Here is a 19,117-nt window from a genome sequence, read left to right as displayed (position 1 = left end):
TTAATCTTCAGCTCATCAGTCACTATATTGTGAATGCCCTTGTTCCACTTACTTGGCAATATAAGTCCCAGGCAGATTAATTTCTGGGAAGGATTATTTTCTCTGGATGCTCAGAATGGTGAGCCCCAGGTCACTTTGGTTAAGGTTTTGTAGATTTGTATTGCACCAGTATATGGAGAACATGAAGGAGGGTTGAGGGAAATGAATGATACCTGCAGATCTTCCTAACCTTCTGAGTCTCTCACAGGTCTATGCTGCCTAGATTTTTAAACTTCAATTGTGGTTCCTTGACAGCTGAGGTTCTAGTGGTATCTCGGTCTGAGAATTCAAGGTAGGACAGCTTGGAAAGTTCCTGTGTTGACTTTTCAACTCCCCACATCCATGTAGGGGACAACTGCGCTCTGCTTCTTCTAGGTCAACAGTAGAACATCCATGGTAGCCAGTATTTTCAAGGGGTCCTCCCATGCAGGGAGATTCTTTTCAACACTCCAGGTTTCTAGGCTTTAAAACCTGTGATAAGACAGATGTTATAGATGCATCCTCAGAGGGCAAAAGCCCAGCAGGGAAGACCTTGTGGTAGAAGGTTCTCCAGATATTTAATCTCACAGCTTGCACCAACAGGACCCCCTCAGTATCTCATAGATAATTCAGTGTTTTTTTATTTTTTATTTTTTATTTTATTGTAGAGTAAGACTCTGAGCAGACCTGTCTGTGGTGACAGTGTGTGTGGCAGACGCTTATTCTAAAATTATAATTGGTATTGCAAAATTACGAGTCTCCCCCGGCTCGGTCTTTTAAACGGGGGTGGTGGCAGTTAAAGGGTTAATTGTGTAATTAGCCCAGTGACAATCACTCTCAGGCTGCTCGCACCTAGATTGTGGTCCTGCAAGCTGGAAAATCTTTGTGCTGGGCGCAGCTGAGAGTGGCATTGTTACATAAGTGACAGCGTGGTGTGAGGTTGGCCGGTCCTTTGTCGCGAGTTAGCGAGGAGGGCAGGGATCTGACACCCGCGTTCGTCACATATTCGTCACGCCATCTCCGTTCCTCCCAAGATCTCCTGCTCTCTAGCTCCCTCATCACCTCCTCCCATATCCGCCTCCAGGACTTCTCCCGAGCCTCGCCCATCCTCTGGAATTCCCTACCCCAATCTGTCAGACTGTCTCCAAATTTATCCACTTTTAGGCGATCCCTGAAGACTTTCCTCTTCAGAGAAGCCTATCCTGCCTCCATCTAACAACTGCATTATTTTCTCCATTAGCTCATCCCCCACAGCTATTACCCCTTTGTATAACTTGACCCTCCCTCCTAGATTGTAAGCTCTAACGAGCAGGGCCCTCTGATTCCTCCTGTATTGAATTGTATTGTACTTGTACTGTCTGCCCTAATGTTGTTGTAAAGCGCTGCGTAAACTGTCGGCGCTATATAAATCCTGTATAATAAAAATAATAATAATTTTACCAGTGGGTTGATGAAAAAAAATGACTCGCTTTTCCCTACTGTGTGGATGGGGGAATCTTCCCATTGTGTCTTTGGAGTTTGACAGTGGGGAGGACTTTCATACCATATGATCGATTTTCTTTACAACCACCCTGCCCATACATAGATTGAAATTTGTCCGGTCCCTGCTGAGCTGGCTATATTTCGATCCATGTATAGCCAGCTTAACAGACACATAGCTAAGCTGTCTAAAGCTTTCTATAAGATCACAAAAATACAAAAAGGATATTTGGAAAAATACTGCACCCTTACATCTGCAGAATCACCTTCCATGTTCTATATTTTTGCTATCGGCAGTGGATCACCTTCTTAATGTTGAGCGTCAGCATTTTTTTGTTTGTTTAACCTCCTGCTTTGAGCAGATCGCTTTGGATCTTGTTTCCCTGCAGTACTGTATATGCAGAGGAATTGGTGCAGAACAGACCTGTCAAGAGGTACAAGGTACGAGGTTGTCTCCTGCTATTTCTCTAACAGCGCTCTACATTAGCACTGTTGAAGGTGCTGCAAATCCCAGATATACATAAAACATAGGTTTGTGAATGTTTCACGCCGTGGTTGGATCAGCGTTGTCCTCCTATGACCTTTTCCCCAGGGATGTCCCAAAAAATCTGCTGCAGTGTAAATGTAGCTTATGTGTATGAATGCATCTGACAGTGCGGGAGTCAAAGAAAAAAACAGTGTAACGCTACAAAATTCATGATGTGCAGCTACCGTCTGCTGCTGGAACATTTTAGCATCTTAAGGCCAGTTCACACCATAGAAAAAGAAAGGGGGGTGGGGGTTTGGGACATTAAATGAGGTGAGTACACATGGCTAGAAGATGAGTAGATATCTAAAACATGTTTTTATTGGTAAAACAAGGAACATGGCAAGATAACATGATATGCAGCAATGAATAAAATTGTCAATCACATATTACAGACCATATATAAAAACAAACATTGGTAGCAACCAGCCAACCACTTTGTGGTATGGAACGAATCCTGAATGTAGTAAAAACACTTAAAATTACAGGGTAGACGGAGAACTCAAGCTAATGTATTGAGTAGGGGCGTCTCCATAAGAATAAGTGCATCCAGATTAGCCCAACGCGTTTTGTGGATAATGCCACTCTTCAGGGGCGGGTGCACACAAATCTATAAAACTCAAAACATGAGTAGACCAGTATGATCCAATGTTGTACTCCTCAATGGGCAGGATATGTGTACTTACATCGTAATAAGTCTGGAAAATGGGGGACGAGGTGTCAGTGTCTGTCCAAATTATCTGTACCGGGAGCTGTGGAAGGGACCCGCAGAAGAAGAGGGACCGGGTGCATAAACATAATCCCCAAGAAAAACAAAGGACAAAGATCCAGATAGTGGTGTGCATGGGCTTCATATCGAAAAATATACTGGATATACTGTAAATACTCTATAATTCGGGAAGTTGCTAGAGCCCAACACCAAGGTGCAGGTGAACAAGTGAGTGGAAAGGAAAATGGTGTGTGAGGAGAAAAGAGCAGATCAGAGATGGAAAAAGAAAAAAAAACATGAAACGGGTATAGATGACAAAAGTTGGGCCCCTTTCACACGGGCGACTGTTCTGCCGCTGTTAACAGCATGTTTTGTTATTTTGAAATTCAGAGAATCCTGGCACAGCGTTCACTTGCAGTTGTACATTGCGATTAGCTGCGTTTATGTGCGTTTTACATGGGGCTGCATTGGAACATTCTTGCCATTTCTGCTGTGCTTCCTGTTTTTCTTTCCTTGTTGCCGCTGCTATCTGCAGGAGAAATAGTACACTGAGATTACCTGTGGTTATGTGCAATTAGCTGCAATAAATCGGTTCTGGACGCAGTCAAATTTAATTTTTTCTAACCGCACCAAACCCCGTGTAATGTAACCGTTGTTAAATGCAGTGTGTGAATGGGGCCATAGGAAAGCATTGTCTGAGTTTAGCTGCGGTAGAGAACTTGATCTATCCGCACCTAAAAGCTGAATTCTATCTGCCCCTGTGAGAGGGGCCTTAGAGTGAGCCTCTGTGGGCATGAACAGGAAAAGAATGGCCATGTAATTACCTGTTACTGATGTAGAAAAGTGAATTCCAAGTAGTGTGCACAAAAAGTTGCTTCCATGTGGACTGGCTAGCACAGAGTGAGAGTGTTAAATACACACGGCACACCCCACGGGTTCCTCCCCATGTCACACAGGTGCATTAAGAGAGGAAGAGAGAAACACAGTCCAGATATGATCCGGATGCATTTCTGCGTGTGCGTTTTTGATGCATTTTAAGTGATTTCCAGTGCATCCCCACTCCCCCCCCCCCCCCCCCCCTTTTTTTTTTTTTCTTCACCTTAAGCCTAGGTTCACATTGGAGCAGGTTAGAAATCATGTAAGTTCAGCTGAATTCACACAATTCTAACACGGCAATGCAGTCCGACTTCAGCGGCGAATTGACAGACATCCGTGCGTGTTCCAGCACAGATGTCTATACAAATCGGCCCCCGAAGTCGCCAAAAGTAGTACAGGAACTACTTTTGGGAATCGATGCGGCGCCGCCCTGATTCGGACGGTGCCATTGCCGGCAATGGCCTCCAATTTTGCATCTGATTTGACATGTCAAATCGCATGCTAAATCGTACCAATGTGAACCTAGGCTCAATGGTGACATGTGCGTTCCAGTGCGTTTTTTATGCATTCCAGTGCGTTTTTATGTTTTGCTGTGTTCCAGTACAGTTCAGTGCAGAAAAACTGCAGCATGTTCTACTTTTTTTTTTTTTTTTTTTTCTGGAATGCGAATGCACTGGTGTGAACTATGCCTTATGGAAACCATATAACCTACTATCTATGTGTTTATGAAGCAGAAAAAATGCATTGGACTGCATGTGGTGTGATCTGGCCCTTATTAGGTACTCCGAATTGTGGAGGTTCTGTCCTATCCATTGAATGACTTTGGGGCGCTTTGTCCCAAAGTCATTCGATGCACTGCACTGAACTCCAGCCATCCCTTAAAGTGGATGTAAACCCTCTCCTATACCCAGTGAAGTGAACAGCTTCAGATAATACACAGAGATGAAACAAATCTCCCTACATAAGTTTTACATTTATATCTGATGTCTTCAGCTTGCTGTATTCTTTAGAAAGTGCACATCGTGTTAGAGATTTTTTTTCTTCCTGTTCACCACTGGGTGTGGAGTCTGGGCATACACTGTGTGATGGCTGATTGGAGGAAAGGCACCCCCCCCCCCCCCCCCCCCCCCTTCACAGAAGAACAAAGATATTTTCAGAGCTGTGCTGTGACAAGACCAGATCTCTGCTAATCTGTTTATAGCACCCACCCCAAGCTGCTTTTATCTCCCGTCTCAGAGAACTTATCTGAAGTTATCATGCTGATCACAGAGGAACGGAACTGCAGAAAGACACAGGACTTGGGGTTTTGGAGAGAGATAAGATAACACTACAGATATGTGCCCAGCTCAAATTTCATGAATCAGGTTTACATGCACTTGAAAAGAAAATATATCAGCAGAATGAACTTCAACTTTAAGAAATGACAAGTGTGGGTCAGTGTAAAGCAGCGTGCAATCAATGTAGATATACAGAACACTGTACTAAACACATAAATAAAAATGCAGTGCTGCATTTTTCTTTATATGTTTAAAAAATGACTATTTTTGCATTGAATGGTACCTGCAGTTCCTTAATGTATCCGAACCCAAGATCAAAAATGTAATATTGCAGCTTACAAGTCTCTAGATGTGTTGACTGAATTTGTTTTCTTTACATTTTATTCATTTTATTTTCACCTGGTGATCATACTAATAACACACTTCCTGTCCTAAGGTGACAACACTCTGTATTGTGTCTATAGAGGATCAGCATTGTCACCCTAGGACAGGACTACAAAACCCCTCCTGACCCCTCTTGGGGATGGGTTCTGTAATCCTAGCACGCTTCCCGATAACATTGTTAATATGAGACTACAGAGTAAAATTTTAGAGTTTATGTGGATGGCTGTTCACGTCATTCAAAACTTTATTGCACATATTTAAATACTGTTCTTTTTCCTGAACATTATATCACACTGACAAATGAATTATTCAGGTATAACCTCCTATAGACATAAAACAGTTCTGCTCCTGTCTTAACTCCAGCTTTTCTTGTACTAAGTCTGCCAATAAAATATGCTTTTCTCTCCCCACAGACATCGAGTGTGGAGGCGGATTCTATGTCCGCAGTCTGGTTAGAGACCTTGGCAAAGGTGAGTGCCTTAAAGCGGGCTCCTGCCCAAAGAGCTAAATACATACAGTATAATCAAAGGATGACACTGTTATTTGGAGCCTGTAGATTCTCATCTTCCTACAGTATGTTCTCTATCCTTCCATATGCACATTAGTCTATGAATGAGTGTCACATCTCCACAGAGGATTGTGCCAATGCTTAACTTCTGTAGTTCCCCATCCCTTCCCCCTCCAGTCCCTAGTACTTGAAATATGTTAGACCAGGAATCAGCAACTGGTCAATCTAGATCTATTTGTTTATAACAGCCATGTAAGGGGTAACCCTCTTACTGTGCCAGCTCCTGACCCTATCCACAGCCTCTCAGATCAAAGCAGCCAGTAAGCATTGCAGAGCTGGTAGAAGTCCTCTGATATATGACACAAGCCAAAGGGAGGCTTTCTGGTAGCTGCTGCATTTGCGTGTCGCTTTTTATTTTTCTGGTTTCCGGGGGGGGGGGGGGGGGGGGGGGGGCTTTTTGTTTGTGAGAGAATATGAGTGTTAGTTACACCTGACCTCTGCTCTGTGCGTTAAGTACAGCTGACCCCTGCAGTCTGCGTTGCATACTAAAGGTGCACTGGAATTTCAGCCGCTGAAACATATCAGCTGAAAATGGTGTTTTTTGCATTTCGGACTTGCACTAGGAGTGTCCCTTTTTTCCATCCATCCACATGTGGATAGCCCATTATTTAATACGCCGCGGAGGAGGCTCTTCTACTGGACACCAGGATCCAAGGCAGATCTGGTTACATGGGCTTTACCCCTGCAGGGATGCAGCTATCTGGTGAGTGTGGAACCGAGAGGGGAGCATAAGTGCTATTCACTTTTCTGCACAGGAGCTGTGATCGATTTACTGCATAAGTCACTTATAAGGACATTATATTAGTCACTTTGGAAAGCTATTTAAAGGACAATTAAAATATAAATAAATATATAATTATATATAATAAATGGGGTATTTAGGGAGGAGGCGGACTTGTTGTCACCACTGCGCAGATCAGGTGGGAAAAAAAAACAGGCTTTGGACATAATTCTAATAGGTAAATTCTGTTACTTTAAAAGGTTTCTCAAATGCACATTAATGAAAGTGTTACAAAACCCACAACAGTAAAGTCAGTGTGCATATGCAGTAAAGCATACACACTATGGAACCTAAGGGGTTACTCCTCCGCATTGTGTAAAAAGGCTCCTGTCTTCTCTGATTCTCCCCTTCTTCCACTGTCCACAATCCATCTCCTGATAAGACGAAGCCTTTGGAGTCACTCTGCACATGGTCAGTTTGGTGTGTATTTTTTTTTTTTTTTCCCGCTTGTGAGGGGGCATGTGATCAGCACAGGGCCAATCAGTACTGTCCAGACAGAGGGTCAGGGGTCCTGCAGCATCATTTGACACTCAGAGTAGAATGAAAACTCCTCCTACAAGCTTTAACCAGACACTGATAGAAGTCACAAGACTGCTATATACTGCTGGTGGGAAAAGATATTTAGCAGTTTATATTTACTAAAATAATTGCATTTCCATGTTCTGTGTACTGTGGGAGAACAGATATAGTGAATGCAGGGTCCTGGATTTAGTATCACTATAAGCTTTATCTGGTACTGCTGCTGTTCTTATAGTTTACCTTAGAGAAAGTGTCAATTTGATATGTCAAATTATACAAATATTTCTAAAAAAAATATTGATAAAATAGATTTTGCTTGGGTATTTTCATCTCTGACAAAAATACAGTGTAAATGAATGGAATAATTTGTGGTCTCCATTGCGCTCAGTATAACTAGGTCAGCTAGGCTTTTCTTGCCCCTCTAGTCTCGGATGTGCTTATTGTTCTGCATTTGTTACCTCTTGGATGAAGCCGATTGTTAGCCTCATACATGGGGTGTCGCAGAGGAAGAATATTGATTTTTTGCTATCTGCAGTCCTTATGAAAAGGTCAGTGGATCTTCCTGTCTTATGTTCCTGGCTGCTATTGTCCTCCTGACCCAGATATTCACTTCCTGCTGCTGCTTGCAAACACAGCGCCTTTTGGAACACATGTGGCAGGTGAGTATGCTTTCCTCTCCTGGCTGGAAAGTTGCTTGGTCTGTTATTGGTTGGTCCCAGCCCAACAGCAAATTTACCTCCTGTATCCAACTCACCATTTTGTCCTTAGTGCAGAGAGGGCATGCATCAAAATTGTGTAGCCCCTTATGGCCTCTGTTGGGCCCCTTGTCCCTCCCTCCCACCAAAAAAATTAAAAATCCAAAGTGGCCAAATAGGGAAAGTGTCCCTTATATTTCCTGTTAGGGCACTGTAACAAAAAAAAAAAATCCCACTTTCCTGTCCTGCAGCCCTGTGCAGCTGTCTCATCACTTAGTGACAACGTGCCCCAGAGCACGCCATCTCTGGTGGACAGTGCCAGCTCCACATGGCTACGGAGCACTGTGTGGAGCCAGCACTCTTCTCCCCCTGATACCTGGAAGTCTCATATACAGTCAGTTCCATAAATATTGGTACATCAACACAATTCTAATCTTTTTGGCTCTATACACCACCACAATAGATTTGAAATGAAACAAACAAGATGTGCTTTAATTTGAGGGTATTTACATCCAAATCAGGTGAACGGTGTAGGAATTACAACAGTTTGTATATGTGCCTCCCACTTTTTAAGGGACCAAAAGTAATGGGACAGATTAACAATCATCCATCAAACTTTCACTTTTTAATCCTTTGCAGTCAATTACAGCCTGAAGTCTGTAACGCATAGACATCACCAGAAGCTGGGTTTTCCCTGGTGATGCTCTGCCAGGCCTCTACTGCAACTGTCTTCAGTTCCTGCTTGTTCTTGGGGCATTTTCCCTTCAGTTTTGTCTTCAGCAAGTGAAATGCATGCTCAATTGGATTCAGGTCAGGTGATTGACTTGGCCATTGCATAACATTCCACTTCTTTCCCTTAAAAAACTCTTTGGTTACTTTCGCAGTATGCTTCGGGTCATTGTCCATCTGCACTGTGAAGCGCCGTCCAATGAGTTCTGAAGCATTTTGCTGAATATGAGCAGATAATATTGCCCAAATCACTTCAGAATTCATCCTGCTGCTTTTGTCAGCAGTCACATCATCAATAAATACAAGAGAACCAGTTCCATTGGCAGCCATACATGCCCACGCCATGACACTACCACCACTATGCTTCACTGATGAGGTGGTATGCTTTGGATCATTAGAAGTTCCTTTCCTTCTCCATACTCTTCTCTTCCCATCACTCTGGTACAAGTTGATCTTGGTCTCATCTGTCCACAGGATGTTGTTCCAGAACTGGGAAGGCTTTTTAGATGTTGTTTGGCATACATTAATGACTGTGTGCCAAAGTAAATTAAAGTGACATATAGTGCATAATGTGATGGCAGTGCAAATCAAAGTCTATTCCTTGTGAAAAAGTGTTGTCATGCTCCGTACTCCAATGGTGTCTGTCCATCCCCCTTGTGGGGGACTGGCAATACTCCGCACTCACCAGATATGTTGGACTCCCTTACCATATAGCAAGAGGAGTCTACTGTGCTTGTAGGTCTTCAGGGGGACCTATCCCTCTGCAATATCCTCTGGTTACTCCCGCTGGTGTGGGTTACCTCAAATGGTGACTCCTCAAACAATTTATTGAATGTCAGCATCGTACAAAATAAAAATCCATTGAAAATTGTGATGCTATAGAACTTGCAGGTGTGCGATATATCTATTTTGGTCATATTTGGCCATTTATTTTATAGGATTACAATTTTAAATGGATCTTTTTTATGTACAATGCTGACATTTAATAAATTGTTTGATGATTTTACACTATGGTTCGTTTTTCTCTCTATATATTGCACACCTGCACTTTTTGGCGGTAACCCACACCAGCAGGAGTAACCAGAGGATTTTGCAGAGGGATAGGTCCCCCTAAAGACCTTCAAGCACAGTGGACTCCTCTTGCTATATGGTAAGGGAGTCCAACATATCTGGTGAGTGCAGAGTATTGCCAGTCCCCACACAAGGTGGATGCACAGACACCATTGTAGTACAGGGGGTCCCTGGGTTACAAACAAGTTAGGGACTGTAGGTTTGTTCTTAAGTTGAATCTGTTTGTAAGTCGGAACAGGTACATTTTTTTAGATGTAGCTCCAGCCAAAAAAAAAAATATTTTTAAGCTTTTTGGATAGCATAGGGAAGGGTTAACACCCCTGTAACATTTGTTTTGCTGTGTGTGCCCCTGTTCAGAAGATTTCACCTCACTTTCTGTCCCTATGACAATTAGATTTTGGAAATTTTGGGTTGTTGTGGAAACAAGGATTGGTGATAAAGCATCAGTGGAGGTGCCTTTTCCCCATAATGGCTCTTACAGGAGTGAATTTCCCTTCCTAGGGGTAGATTTCTTCTCACTTCCTGTTTTCTCATTCCCTTTGTAAGTAGGAGTCGTTTGTAAGTCGGATGTTTGTAACTAGGGGACCCCCTGTACAGAGCATGACAGCACTTTTTCACAAGGAATAGATTTTGATTTGCACTGCCATCACATTTTGCACTATATATGTCACTTTCTTTTCTAATAATTGTTTATTGACTTCTTATTAATGTATTTAATGATATTCACTATTAAGATTGGACTTTGGTACACCAGTCATTCATGTATGCACTTTATATGCTATTTTTCATTGTTGACTGTATTAATTTTTGATTTAATAGATCTGTTTAGTATAAGTTGGTTTATGATTTAGTTATAGACACAGAATATTACAGCATAGGTATTTAGCACTAATAAGTGGAGCAGGTGCTGTCTATTATTCAGCTATTTTCACAAAGGCTGCAGACACAGTACATTATGGAAGTTTTCACTTTGAGATCAGTCCAGAGGACACTCTTGAAGAATGAGGTTTAACATCTGCATATGGAAAGACTTCTTCACAGTAAGAGCTGTAAAAATGTGAAATAGACCTTTCAGAAACTAGTTCTAGTCAGCTCAGTTATTTATTTATTTTTAAAGCTGGATGCATTAGAACAGGGGTAGGCAACCTTTAAGAGGCAGAGATCTTTCTGAACAACATGAAAAAGATAATCGGGGTTCAGCCCCTTTTTGTAATACTTTTTTTTGTTAGAAAAAATAAATAGCAAACCTCCAACAAATAGTAAGGATGGCATGAAGAAAACTTATAAAAATATAAGAAAACAAACATCTCTGTACAAATATAAACTTAGCCTACCTTAAAATTTAGCTTCAGTGAGAAATTTGGCATTAGGGCGGTGGATGGTGTGTGGACAGTCAGTATGCAGTGGGTGGCCAGTAAGCAATGGGGCAGTTGACGGTCAGTATGCTGTGGGTGGCCAGTAAGCAGTGGGGCAGTGATTGGCCAGTAAGCAGTGGGGCAGTGATTGGCCAGTAAGCAGTGGGGCAGTGGGCGGCCAGTATGCAGTGGGCGGCCAGTATGCAGTGGGCGGCCAGTATGCAGTGGGCGGCCAGTATGCAGTGGGCGGCCAGTACGCAGTGGGTCAGTGGGCGGCCAGTACGCAGTGGGTCAGTGGGCGGCCAGTACGCAGTGGGTCAGTGGGCGGCCAGTACGCAGTGAGTCAGTGGGCGGCCAGTACGCAGTGGGCAGCCAGTACGCAGTGGGCAGCCAGTACGCAGTGGGTCAGTGGTCGGTCAGTACGCAGCGGGTGGCCTTTAAGCAGTGGACGGTCAGTACGCAGTGGGTGGCCAGTAAGCAGTGGGGCAGTGGGTGGCCAGTAAGCAGTGGGGCAGTGGACGGTCAATATGCAGTGGACGGCCAGTAGGCGGTGGGGCAGTGGACGGCCAGTAGGCGGTGGGGCAGTGGGCGGCCAGTAGGCGGTGGGGCAGTGGGCGGCCAGTAGGCGGTGGGGCAGTGGGTGGCGGGGCAGTAGGCGGCCAGTAGGCGGCGGGGCAGTGGGTGGCGGGGCAGTAGGCGGCCAGTAGGCGGCGGGGCAGTGGACAGCCAGTAGGCGGCGGGGCAGTGGACGGCCAGTAGGCGGCGGGGCAGCCAGTAGGCAGTGGACGGTCAGAAGGCAGTAGGCAGCCAGTAGGCAGTGGGGGCAGCCAGTAGGCAGTGGACGGTCAGAAGGCAGTAGGCGGCCAGTAGGCGGTGGGGCAGCCAGTAGGCAGTGGACGGTCAGAAGGCAGTAGGCAGTGGACGGTCAGAAGGCAGTAGGCAGTGGACGGTCAGAAGGCAGTAGGCAGTGGACGGTCAGAAGGCAGTAGGCAGTGGACGGTCAGAAGGCAGTAGGCAGTGGGCGGCCAGTAGGCAGTGGGCGGCCAGTAGGCAGTGGGGCAGTGGACAGACTGTATGCAGTGGTTGACCAGTAGGCGGTGGGGCAGTGGACAGACTGTATGCAGTGGTTGGCCAGTAGGCGGTGGGGCAGTGGACAGACTGTATGCAGTGGTTGGCCAGTAGGCGGTGGGGCAGTGGACGGCCAGTAAGCAGTGGGGCAGTGGACAGACTGTATGCAGTGGTTGACCAGTAGGCGGTGGGGCAGTGGACAGACTGTATGCAGTGGACGGCCAGTAGGCGGTGGGGCAGTGGACGGCCAGTAGGCGGTGGGGCAGTGGACGGCCAGTAGGCGGTGGGGCAGTGGACGGCCAGTTAGCAGTGGACAAAAAATTAGTAATGTGTGTGTTGAATGCGCTACTCTACTTGCAATACACCACTCCATTTAGCATTGTGTGCGCATAAACCTCCTAAACGTTTAACATATACCTTAATTAAATAGTCTCTCCATAATTAACAGTGTATAGAACAGTATAGCACAAAATTCAAAATATTCCAGCATGCGAAACAGATTTCCACCTCGATGTGCAAAAATTATTGAATAAGTGTGGATTTCAAAAAATATAAAATAAAAATAAAGAATCCAAAAAATCTAAAAAATAAAAAAAATTTAAAAAAATGAATATCACAGAAAATTTACTAAAATAAATAGTGTCCAAAGTCCATGTGCAAAGTGCAGTGTGTAATGACTTAAGAAATAGTTGTGCGACCTTTCTTTAGATGTATGACGTTTTGTTATCCGTGATTTATCATGACATGATCACCACTTCCGTGACAAACCACCACCATATGAATTGGCCACTCACCAGATGTTAATGAACAATGCGCCTTCGGTTCATCAATAGGGATAACAACTCCACCTGGATTGTATATATGTTGTCCCCAATGCGCTACATATGAGCCTTATTTGTCCTCATGGGAAATATGTAAACAGCGATCATTGCGCAATATGTTTAAAAGCTGTTTATTTAGCCCAATAAAAGAAGTAAATTCAAACTCACATTTAGAAGTGCCCTCGAGCCGGCACTAAGCTATTCCAGCGGTTAAGGATGGGTGTAGTAATAGCGTGGTTACCGGTGTGCGATGTGAGCTTCGTCCGCACTCGGCTTGCGCTTCACCCCTCTTTCTCGTCAAAACCGGACGTAATGTAATCACGTGACAGAAAATCTCCCAGCAGCCTCTTTTTTTTGAATGCAGCAACTCAAAGTGTAAGGGAATATTATTGTTTGCGCTGGTGACACAAATATATTTAGTTAGCAGTGGACGCCCAGTAGGCAGTGGGCCAGTGGATGTTCAGTATGCAATGGGTAGCCAGTATGCGGTGGGGCGGTGGACGGCCAGTATGCAGTGGGGCGGTGGACGGCCAGTATGCAGTGGGGCGGTGGATGGACAGTATGCAGTGGTATGCCAGTATGCAGTGGGGCAGTGGACGGACAGTATGCAGTGGGACGGTTGATGGCCGGTATGCAGTGGGGCAGTGGACGGTCAGTATGCAGTGGGTGGCCAGTAAACAGTGGGGCAGTAAATGTTCTGTATGCAATGGGTGACCAGTAAGCGGTGGGGCAGTGGATATTCAGTATGCAATGGGTGGCCAGTAAGCGGTGGGGCAGTGGATGTTCAGTATGCAATGGGTGGCCAGTATGCAGTGGGGCAGTGGACGGCCAGTATGGGTGGTTGGCCAGTAAGCAGTGGGGCAGTGGGTGGCCAGTAAGCAGTGGGGCAGTGGGTGGCCAGTAAGCAGTGGATGTTCAGTACACAGTGGGGCAGTGGATGTTCAGTATGCAATGGGTGGCCAGTACACAGTGAGGCAGTGGATGGTCAGAATGCAATGGGTGGGGCAGTGGATGGCCAGTATGTGTGGGTGGCCAGGAAGCAGTGGGGCAGTGGACGGTCAGTATGCAGTGGGTGATCAGTAAGCAGTGGGGCAGTGGACGGTCAGTAAACAGTGGGTGGTCAGTAAGCAGTGGGGCAGTGGATGGTCAGTATGCAATGGGTGGCCAGTAAGCAGTGGGTGGGGCATTGGAGGTGCTCAGCATGGCAGTCATTTGCACACAGGGCCGCTATCGTGGTGGTGGTGGTGGGGGGGTTCTGAGAGAGAGACACAGCCCATACAGATGTAGAGTGTGTGCAGCGGTTACAGCAGGGCAGAAACTTCCTGCACAGGTAGAACAGTGAAGTGCCAGCTACACTCTATTTGTTCTTCTGGTCAGCTGACTTGAGAGAAAGGGGTGGGTATCAATGGTGCACGCAAGGTATGTTTCTTCCCTGCTCCTCTGAAAAGCAGTTTAGACCGGGGGGTCCATAAGCCAGGGAGGCGATCAACTTGTACCCAATCGTCAGGTAGATTGCAATCGACGGGTTGCCGACCCCGCATTACAATATAATTGTATGTTAACACATGTAAGCAATAACACCAGAGGTTGTTGATCCAGGAAATATCCAGCTGACTTAGAGGGTCAGGAGAAGGATTTTATTTTCCCTGTTGGAACAAATTGGACAATGCTTTATAAGGGTTGTTTTTTTTTTTTTTTTTTTTTTTGCTTTACTCTGAATCAACTGTGGGTAAAACATTCTGTAAATGCAGGTTTATTTATTCTTATATATATATTTTTTTTTTTTATTGGTTAATCCCAATGAACTTCTTGTCTTTATTCAGCATAACTCTGATCCGCAGTAGAATTTTTCTTCCAACCTCACCCGCCCCCTACTACTCTGGGCATAAACGGATAAACCTTCCCCCACCCATGACAGTCTCTAATCCCGCATTAGCGAAGCCCCGTGTCTGCCAGTTCAGACCCTCCCTGCTCATCTGGATGATTTTCAGCTGATGAGAGTTAAATCCTTAGACATTGATAATTTCACAGTGTTGGTGTTTGTGGTTTTCATGTCTTTTTTTTTTTTTTTTTCTTTTCCTGACAGCCCTGTCAAGTTGTGCCAGCGTGAAGGAGCTGATCCGCACCAAGCAGGGCCCCTTCACATTGGAGGTGCATGCGCTTAGAGAGGACAGCTGGAGCATTGAACAGGTCGCCCAGTCCTTACAGGAGTATTCCCAACTCCTTCCGGCAAAGCCAGGGGCCAAACGGCTTAGAACAGAGGAGGTGCGCGAGCCTGCCGGAGAGTGACGCTGGATTGCCACTTTATAAACTGTCCACATGTGAATTGCACATCCAGAAAGATGAGAAAAAAAAGCCCTTCAAAAGAGATTTCAATCTGGCAGATTCATGAGCCCCGTCTTCCTGGGAATCGGTTTGAAGACTCATTTATCAGCATCATTGGTGCTTCAGGAATTGGGCAGCAGAGCAGTGTAGGAAACCTTCATACTGAATAAAAACATATTTCCCCTTCATGATGCATGGACACCCCTGAATAGAGAACAATCACGAGGGGCCGTTCACTCTTTGGCACCAAACCCTAACCTATAGTACTATTTTAGTGCCTGCTTGTTTTATAACATGTTCTTTTTCATATGTTATTACCTTTGACTACTGATTGTCATGCTCTGTGCAGCATCTCCAACCACATTGTCAAAAACGGCTTCCTTTTTACCCAAAAACTTTAATCACTACTGGGATATAATGTATTTTCTTTTCCACAGCATTCATTATTTGTAGCCATTTTTTTTTGTTGGGGGGGTAGGGGTAGAACCCAGTCAGTATTTTATTTTTGGCTGCCTGAATTCCGTTATTCTGTTCACTTCCTGTCCAAGAGACACAGCAAAGCAAATCTCTTCCAAAGAATGAGTCGTCCTCCCTTAGGGCTCCTTCACCCCTACCTATTAAAGGGGTTGTAAAGTCTCAAGGTTTTTCACATTAATGCTTTCTATGCATTAAGGTGAAAAACCTGCAGCTCACCCCCCCCTTTTTTTTTTTTTTTTCTTACCTAAGTCCTATCAGATCCAGTGATGTGCAGCTGTCGCTCTCCTCATTGGACAGATTGATAGCAGTATGAGACACTGGCTCCCACTGCTGTCAATCAAATCCTGTGACGCGAGGGGGGGGGGGTGTGAGTCCCAGAAGCGAGCTCACACGGGTGCACCCAGGGAAAGCGGCTTTCCATGGGGGCATCCGGTGAAGGGGAGGGGCCTGGAGGATTGGGGCTGCTCTGTGCAAAACTATTGCACAGAGCAGGTAAGTATCACATGTTTGAAATTTTATTTTTAAAAATAAAAACAACAAAGGTTTACAAACACGTAAAGCTGCAGAGGCAGCGGCCAGGGATGTACATGTGCTGCAGTTGTGATGCTTTGCAGCTGCAGTGAGAATTATACCACCTGTCGCAAGTGAATGGAGCTGCTCTGCAACTGCAGTGCTCTGCTGCAGGGGGTGAAGAGGAAATACAACACCCCCTCGCTGCATGTTCAGTGCTTTTTAGAGAGTAATGTTCGTGTGAACAAGCAGTGTATCACTGGTACAGGTATCCCTATTGGAAGATCTCCTCTCTATTCCTGTTCTAGTGACAATTGTAACATTTTGGGTCTTCCATCCCATTTCTGTCTCGGTGTCCCCAGGGCAAATAGAGAGGGACAATCTCCCCCTTCGGAAACACGGACAAAAATAAAACCTGAGAGGAGGACTGTTGCACTATAATGGACTCTCTGCACCATCAGCCACTCTAAACTTATTTCACTTAAAGGGTAACTCCAAGCAAATTAAACCTCGGCTTTATAAGAGCTCAGCAATGCATAGAATTATACTGAAAAACAAAAGAATTCCAGTATTGTACGTCATGACACTGTGCTGGATGTTTAAAACTTTGCATGGTGTGCTTAGTGCACATATTACTGGTGAGTAATCTGCTTTTCCTTTATGGAAAACACTTCAAAGGTATTACATGACTAAAATTGTCTTCTGTAAAGTATGGTTTTCTAATGCAAACACTCTGAAATAGCAAGTAAAAAAAAAATGCATGCAAAATTATGTCTTGTGGTTTTCTCAATAGGTTTCCCAGCTGCTGTGCAAAAACATTCAATTTCAAAGTGTTTAAATAAAAAAAAAACCTTGGTTCTATTTTATAGCTAAACTCCTGGCATAAAACTGTTTGATTATTAGCCACAAAAGATATAAATCCAGTTTGTGTGTACCAAAACCCTTTGCAAACCCAGATATTTGATCCATCATTACTGTGCTGTACATAGCCTGTGCAGAGAGCAGAGCTGTGGGAGGGGCCCATCAACTCCACCCACTGCAGGCTGCCTGCAGAAAACTACAGGAGAGGGCGGAGACCTGACCAGTCACTCTGCACAAAGAAAGAGAGCAGCAGTGAGAGGTCTTCATTACAGGAAAAGTCTCACACTGCGTTACTGCACAGATCTGGAAGAAATACACAAAGCACGCCGAGATTCAAAAAATACACATGATAAATCTATTTAGACAATATTTTCTTAAGTTTAATGTGTTAGAGGACCTGGAGGAAAGGTTTCCAGTGGTAAATGGTGTGGAGCATCAATGATAGCATTGCAGACCTCGTTTTCATTTAAGCGCAATAAAAGGCAAAACTTTTTTCTGTTTTTGGATAGAGTAAGGTAGGTTATAACTTTTGTCAATTTTTATTTATTTTTTTTGCCATCTGTGCCCCTTTTTGGAGAGATTTCCCTTCACTTGGCTTTCACCGCCTAACGACCATCTACGGTGGCAGAGTGGCTCTCCTGCACCACTTCCAGGTAGAAGGCGCACTGCTTGTGCTGTGATTAGTCACAGCACAAGCCAATCAGCGTGTGCCGGCCAATGGATGTTTGCCGGCACACGCTGATCAGCGAGGTGAACGACAGAACAGAGCTCTGCCTACGTAAACCAGGCAGAGCTCTGTCCTGTCAGCGGGGATGAGCTGGATTTTGTTTCTCTACAAAGCAGGGAATAAAATCCAGCACATCCTTTAGTACAAGCACCACATAGTAAACACAAAGCAGTGGTTAGGCACACATATAACCCTTTGATCGCCCTAGATGTTAACTCCTTCCCAGCCAGTGTCATTAGTACAGTGACAGTGTATATTTTTGGTACTAATGGCTGTATTAGTGTCACTGGTTCCCACAAAGTGTCAGATTGTCTGCCGCAATATCACAGTCCAGCTATAAGCCACTGATCGCCACCATTACTAGTATAAATAAAAATTCCAGTATATATCTCATAGTTTGTAGCTGCTATAACTTTTGCGCAAACCAATCAATATACACTTTTTTTTTAACAAAAATATGTAGCAGAATATATTGGCTTCAAGTTTTTTGAAGAAGTTCGATTTTTTTTATTTTTTTTTCTTATTGGATATATTGGCAAAAAGTAAGAAATATTGTTTGTTTTTTTCAAAATTGTCAGCCTTTTTTTGTTTATAGCTCAAAAAAAAAAACCCCAAAAAAACGCAGTGGTGATTTGATCAAATGCCACCAAAGGAAAGCTCTGTTTGCAGGAAAAAAAAGGACATACATTTTATTTGGGTACAGTGTTGCATGACTGCAATTGTAAGTTAAAGTAATGCAGTAGCATATAGCAAAAAATGGCCTAGTCATGACGGGGGTAAATCTTCCAGAGGGCAAGTGGATAAGGGGTAAATTTTACATGTGAAGGTGAAGCTCAGGGATTTGGATAAATATTCAATACAAGATGATTGTTGTATATGAACTGTAAATGGTACTTTTTGATCTCCATGTGTTTTGACACTGGGATTTATTTTGTTGGTTGAAGTCACTGCTTGTATACCATTAATGTATTTACTTGTATATATGGTGTAGCAGCTGTGCCTTATTTTTGTGTCCTTTTTTTGTTGATTATTGTAAAGTATGAACTGTTTATACTTTGTGGAATAAAAGAGCAAATTTGTTCCTTTACAGTGTGCAAAAAATAAATGATTTTGTTCAAGAGATTGACTTTACATGTAATTGCAATCATAATTTGAAATCACAAACAAGCAAATACATTATAATAAAATAGTTATATTAAAAATGTAGAATTTACATTTTTGTGTGATAAGAAAACACTAATTTCTCAGGTCAATCTGGGAACAGAACTGATACTGATGTGCTGTTAAGGGTCCTTGAGGACAGTACTGTATATGGTACTGATTCAACCCTAATGGGTTGGA

The 19,117-nt window shown here is 44.1% G+C and overlaps 1 protein-coding gene across 1 annotated transcript in view; it reads left to right on the top strand.

Annotated features, from left to right (window-relative positions):
• Positions 1 to 18,896, top strand: part of TRUB1 (TruB pseudouridine synthase family member 1) — a 48,138-nt gene extending 29,242 nt beyond the window's left edge. Inside the window, exons 7-8 of the mRNA XM_073595828.1 lie at positions 5,683 to 5,739; positions 14,963 to 18,896. Coding sequence (XP_073451929.1) covers positions 5,683 to 5,739; positions 14,963 to 15,165 — 260 coding nt within the window. The 3' untranslated portion in view covers positions 15,166 to 18,896. The remainder of the gene's footprint in view (positions 1 to 5,682; positions 5,740 to 14,962) is intronic.
• Positions 18,897 to 19,117: the final 221 nt, after the last annotated feature.

The sequence above is a fragment of the Aquarana catesbeiana genome, linkage group LG08 (genome assembly GCF_042186555.1).
Source record: "Aquarana catesbeiana isolate 2022-GZ linkage group LG08, ASM4218655v1, whole genome shotgun sequence".
Taxonomy (NCBI): Eukaryota; Metazoa; Chordata; class Amphibia; order Anura; family Ranidae; genus Aquarana; species Aquarana catesbeiana.
Note: the sequence above shows the minus strand (reverse complement) of the source record. Positions and strands in the feature narration are given on the sequence as shown.